This window comes from Centruroides sculpturatus, unplaced genomic scaffold, assembly GCF_000671375.1.
Source record: "Centruroides sculpturatus isolate CEXI.00-Female unplaced genomic scaffold, Cexi_2.0 scaffold104, whole genome shotgun sequence".
NCBI lineage: Eukaryota > Metazoa > Arthropoda > Arachnida > Scorpiones > Buthidae > Centruroides > Centruroides sculpturatus.
Window position 1 is genome coordinate 903,615 of NW_019384379.1, and position 6,722 is coordinate 910,336.

Consider the following 6,722-nt stretch of genomic DNA (forward strand, 5'->3'; position numbering starts at 1 on the left):
CCTACAAAAATTACCAGAAATGTGGGCTTTATCCCTGCAATGAATGGCCTGGGTCTTAGATCCATGCAAGTTAACATGTATGTATTTTCTACAATGTTGTTTAGTTTATAAAATTTATTAATTATACTTACAGAAGGTGTTTTAATACATGTAAAAGCCTTTCCTTTCAATAATCTCAACTTTTGATATATCTTAGGAAAGTCATTGTAAGGTAATATAGCAGTAAATTCACTGTAAGCAAAATATAAATGCTTCATACAGAGATCAAAAGCACACATGATAATGTAATTGTTCACTAGACACAGCATTAAAACCTATAAATTATGTGTTTTTTTAGTTATTTCTTTACATGAGTACAAAAAAAAAAAATTTACAAANTAGCAGTAAATTCACTGTAAGCAAAATATAAATGCTTCATACAGAGATCAAAAGCACACATGATAATGTAATTGTTCACTAGACACAGCATTAAAACCTATAAATTATGTGTTTTTTTAGTTATTTCTTTACATGAGTACAAAAAAAAAAAACTTACACAAATGAATGCCTGGGTCTGTCAGACCCAAATTGTCTGCTAGCCACAGCAGAGTAAACTTATTCAATTTGAATTTCACAAATTTGTAATACCAGAATAGGAAGGTGTGTAATATGAATTGCCTACCTATATAAAGACATTATGAAAATATACTGCAGAAGTCACATGAGTCTGTGAGATCCAAGCCATTCAATGCAGGGTTATTATAATAATTGAAGAGAAATTTGAAAATACTTTGTAAATTATAAGAAATAAATTTTACTCAATTTAAAACTGTAAAAATTCTTACATTTAATAGTAATTATATTTTCAAGATGCAATTTGTTAACATTTTGTTAAAATTTTTATATCTAATCTCATTTCACGATTTGATATTTCTAAAATGTATTAAATAAATTAAGATTAATACTGACTTACTAAATCAAGAACCATTCAGATCTGAATTAGTTTATCAGTCAGTCAATTAAAACAAGGAATTAAATGAAAGTCAAACTTTCCTTTCAGAAGAGCAAAATTACAAAGATTTTGGAAGATTTGCATCATTACATTGCAAATTTTGTACAGATGCAAATTTTACATTTCATATCATAAAATTGTTTTTTAATTCATTTGTTGCAATGAAAGCCCCAAAATATTTTAAAATTTTTTATAAAAATATATAAAAAGGTATAACCATTAAACCAGTTAGTCAACTTTTTTTTTGTATGTATATGATGTCATGGAAAAGATGTGTATATATATATATATTGTAAAAAAAAAAGATATGTAAACTTGTCTCTCAATTCCAGCAAACAAACTCATTAAAAACAGTTTTTCATCCACCTGTCTGCATGCCATTCATTCTTTCACATAATAGTTCTTCCATTATTCTTAAACTCTGTAATTGATAATAGATTAATAAGAGCTTATTGTAAAAATAATTTTTTTTTTCAAAAATTTTAAAAAATTAACACACATTGACAAAAAAAGTTACACACCCGACAGAATTAGCTATATACCAAGTTTTGCAGTAATCAGACATGTCTCAGACAGGTATGTAAATGATTATAACTTCCTATTCAATAGAATCACAACAGTAAACACAAATATAAACATCTATCAACCTGATTTTTGAATAAGACCAAATGATCTGTTGAACTATATTGGGCTATAATATGGCTATGTTTAATAATTAAATAATTATTAAATACTGTATTTTTGTGGAATGCTCAGCATGCCGATCTATCTGGAGAGACCATAAAATCAGATATTTCCAAATGGTAAAAACAGGCATGCCAGTTTAAGTGAGGTTATACATCCCTCTCTAGAGGGCACTTAAAGTGCTTTTTATTCTAAAACTGTCATAATTATAGTTTTTGATGTAATGCTATGTTTAATTTCTACATTTTGTTTTCTTTCTAGATGTAAAATAGTCCTGGAATTCTGAAAGTGCTCCTTTTTGTGTGTGTATGTTTTTTCATTCAAAAACACAAAAATAAACATTAAATTATCTCAGCTTGCACCAATTAACATTGCTTTGTGTGAAATTTGAGAGGAAGATGTTTTTAAGGTCAGGGTAATGGTCAGTATAGCCCACACTGACTGACTACTACTAATACTAGAAATTGTTTAATTACAGCCAAATTACAGTGTTATTATTTGTACTTGGAAGAATGTTTTCTTTAATGTTTAATTAACAACTAGTTTTGTTAGATCTGATTAATTTTTTTATTTTAGTCGCAGTTTAACTGCTATTCTGGTAATCCGTTTTATGTGGCATACCAGTCATTCTGCAAAAAATATGGTAGTAGCCATATTATAGCCTGATATAATCCAGCAGATTATTTAGCGAGTAGTAGTACCAGCAGAGACTCACTATGATCAGAATTTTCAGTGTACATGTAATTAGGCATGCTGTATTCAAAGACCTCCAATATTAGACAATACAAGACATTACACATTTGATGGAGTTTGAAAAAGGCTGCATTGTGCTCAGGGAAGCTGGATGACCACTTGCCAAAATCACTTTATCATTTGGGTCTTTCTAACCCAATGTGAGATGTTAGGACAGTGGATAACAGATATGTTGACACCCTAGATAGACCACTGGAACAGATGATCATTACTTGATCATGAGACAATCAAAAACAGCTGAAATAGCATCTTTGTTCATCATTCAGACTGATGGAAGTCTCATTACAGAAACGAATCTTTCCTTATCAATGACAGGCAACAGATGCGGCAACAGACACATCAACAGAGGAAAATTTTCAGACAAAACAACTTTGTTGGCTTTGTTTGTAATGGTACCATGATAGAGAAATAGCACCTGTTATAGACTGGCAGTGTATCTGAACTTTAGCAATAAATCCTGATTTGAATGACAACATTAGAAGGCCACTGGGAGTACTTCAATTCCTACAAGGAACTAAAGAGTTGTTTAAACTGAACTGTTGTTCCACAGGAAGTTGCTCTAGGAAACTATAATCAATTATCATTGTCATTCTCTTCACATTAAACCAGCTTCATTGGATTCAAAACTGCCTCTTTGGTGTATAACTTTTTTTACCAATGAGTGTATAAAGTTTATTTCCAATAAATATGTATTAAAAAAGACAAACTTTATACAATTTTTATATAATGTTAGTAATTTTGAAATCATGTCGTTATTTGTTCTGTTTTACAGTTTATACAAAAAATTTTATATAATAGTTAAACACATACATTAAAATTAAAATGAATACTAATAATGAATTGGTTTGGTTTGACTATTTAAAATTTATATATAGTTTACAAATAGATTTCCATGGATTATAAATGAAAGACAACTTACTTTTTGTATACTTTGTCGAAAAAATTTTTCTGCAAAACATTCCATTAACCATCCAATATGACCAATACCACCTAAATCAATAGAGCCCCTCTGATGAAAATGAGTCCTATATAAAAGAATTTGAAAATTTTTTAATCTAAAAATTTACACAGCAGCTTTCAATTTTTATATATAAAAGTAAACAAGAAAAATTATAGAGACTACAAACCATTTAGGATTTTCAGGAAATTTTTTAAACAAGGATTCTTCTTTCAGTTTTCCATATTTTTCCCAAGTTAAATTCCTAGACCTAACATTCATTTCATGAGTGTTTTTGTTTAACCAGCATTCTTCTTCTATGTAAATATAATCTTGTTCAAATTCTTTTAACTGAAAAATATTTTTTACTTAGTATGTCCCATAAATCTAGAACCATTAGGACAAACAAGCCTTAAACAAATTTTTAATATAAATTAGATCTAAAATAAGATTATTAATGAGATAGAATCAACAGTTTAGTCTATTGACTGATTATATACATATTACACAAACACAGTTATGAATATTTATATATAATATTCATAACTAAATTATTAACATTTAACATACCTAACTGACATTTGTTCAACCACAAATATTGTATCTTTCTGTAAGATACCACTTAACTTGTATGTTTCTGTATTTGATAACAGAAATTAGAAAATCATAATAAAACAATTACTATGAAAATTTTGATACTGTATGAGCTTGTATGAAAAATTTGTAAAGAATGAGAAATTTTTTGTAAAATTTTCATAAAATAAGTGTATAGATGTAATAAAAAAAAAAATCGGGTTTTTAAAATAACAGAAAAAACACACACACATAGTCAAATCTGTGTTTTTGAACATCTCAGTTTTTGAACAAATCAGTTCAGAGAAAATTTCAAACTCATAATTTCACTTATTGCCAAACAAGCTACTTGGCAAGAGCCAGCCACAGATGGTCAATGACTCTTGATTTCCTATATATCCCAAAGTTAAAGTTGATGGCCCAACCAGTCAATGACAGGACTACTGATTCAGAAGTTAGTGGTGCTGAGATCGCTTCACATCATTAGACCTCAACACAAATCATCAATGACATGCTATTTAAATTAAATTTTGAGGAAAGACACTATTTCCATTTTTGGTAGGCACTTCAGTTGAATTTAGATCAAATTAATAAAAACCACATTAACTGACATTCACATAATATAAATGGCATCCAAGAAATAGTGTTTAAAAGTGCTTCAGTCAAATTAAACATTTATTGTATACAATGTTACATTGCATTTGTAGACATTTTATGGATGAAATACAGCTAAAAAGGTTAAAAAGAATGCTTTATTTTGGTAGTCAGGAATGGGTTAATCCACTTTATATTGTTTTTTTTTTTATGGAAAAATTTGTTTCTGAATGAATTGTTTGAAAACTGAGGTTTAGCTGTACAGTAATACCTCGACTTATGCTACCCTGACTTACGCGATTTTCAAATCTTGTCGATTCCTCTTTTGTTTGAGCGCTATGCAACTCTTGATTACTTTCCACACTATTGTTCAGCTTACATGTTCTGACGTGTCGCACGGAATCAATGCATAGCTACAATTTATTCTGTGTTTGTTATATCTATGGAGACTTGATAGACTATGTCATCCAAACAAAGTAGGATGATTCTTCTGCATCAAACAAGAAAAAAAAACTATCTTCGGAATGTAAAGTTAACATTATTAACTTCGATACGAAAATGAAAATTTGTGAATTGGCAAAGAAGTTTGATTTACAGAAATTGACAATCAGAACAATTATAAAAGGTAAAGAAAAAATTCTCGAAGCTGTGAAAAATGCTCAATCTTTAAATTCAAGCATCATGCGTAAACTTCACAATATTATCGCTGAGATGGAAACAATGTTAAAATTATGGTGTGATAATCAAGTAAATGTGAAAAATTGTCCTGTTGATCAGAACACAGTGTGCTCTCAAGCTAAGCTGGTTTTTGAGAGATTGAAAGAGGATGCTGGAGAGGTGGCTAAAGATGAAGAGTTTAAAGCTAGTAACGGTTGGTTCAGCCAATTCAAAAGTCGTCATAATTGGCATAGCATTGCAGAAAGTGGAGAAGCAGCAAGTGCTGATAAAGAGACTGCGTCTTACTATCCAGAGAAATTCAAAGCTATGATAGATGAAGTTGGCTATACCAGCCAAACCATATTCAACGTAGATGAGACTGGCCTGTTCTGGAAGATGTCTAAAAGAACTTTTATCGCACGTGAAGAGAAAAACCTTTCCAGGTTTTAAGGCCGCCAAAGATTGATCGACGGTGATGGTTGGTGCAAATGTAGCTGGTGACCTCTCTTAGTTTATTGCTCGGAAAATCCAAGAGCATTGAAAAAAAATCTAAAGCTGGTTTGCCTGTGATTTGGAAGTCTAATCGTAAAGCTTGGGTGGCAGCTTCCCTTTTTAAGGACTGGTTTGGTCATCACTTCATTCCTGAAGTCGAACATTATTGCCAATCTAAACAAATTTCATTTAAAGTGATGCTAATAATTGACATCGCACCAGGTCATCCCCATGCAACTTTAAATAATTTTGACTCACATGTGAAAGTTGTATTTTTGCCACCAAATACAACCAGCTTGTTTCAACTGATTGATCAGGGAGCCACCAAAACACTCAAAGCTCATTACATGAAACGATCGTTTGCACATCTGCATGAAGCTGAGACAAAACAACGAATTCTCTGTTAAAGACTTTTGGAAACATTTTTTTCTAAATTATTGTTTTCTTTAGTCTCCGGTCCCAATTAAAAATAATTTGTGTGTATTTATATGCGAAATTATACCCCAACTTACGCGAAGTCAACTTATGCAGTTATTGCTCGGTCCCACCTATCGTGTAAGTTCGGTGTATTACTGTATACATATGTAAAAATGCAAGTTGTTTGTAGAATGTAAAATAATCTATTTTTGAAAATCAGATCTCTTTATAAAAAAATTCAAACTATTCTAATTTATTTTGTGCTTTTACATTTAATTTTTAAGTATACAAAAGTTATAAATTTATATACAGTAGAGCATCGATTTTCCGAATCAATTGGAGACTGGTGTTGTCCAGATAACTGATATTTCAAATAACTGATTTACATACGAAAAAATAGTTTAACGTATCCAATGTCGAAATTTTTCTCCGTTACATGTCACTTTGCGTTGAATTTTCGTCAATGTTAAGCCTAACAAAGATTATTGTATCGTTAAAAATTATTTTTTTATTTTGTACAAACAAAATAAATATATTGAAAAATATAAAAATAATAAAAAATTATACTTCAGATGTTAATTTAGTATCAAAAACGTAAAATATTTGAGTAGCCCAAGACATAGC

The 6,722-nt window shown here is 30.0% G+C and overlaps 1 protein-coding gene across 1 annotated transcript in view; it reads right to left on the bottom strand.

Moving 5' to 3' along the window:
• Positions 1-613: 613 nt before the first annotated feature.
• Positions 614-6,722, bottom strand: part of LOC111617854 (PRELI domain-containing protein 2-like) — a 16,165-nt gene continuing 10,056 nt past the window's right edge. Inside the window, exons 5-7 of the mRNA XM_023359178.1 lie at positions 3,556-3,716; positions 3,348-3,453; positions 614-1,412 (exon numbers count right to left, since the gene is read on the bottom strand). Coding sequence (XP_023214946.1) covers positions 1,350-1,412; positions 3,348-3,453; positions 3,556-3,716 — 330 coding nt within the window. The 3' untranslated portion in view covers positions 614-1,349. The remainder of the gene's footprint in view (positions 1,413-3,347; positions 3,454-3,555; positions 3,717-6,722) is intronic.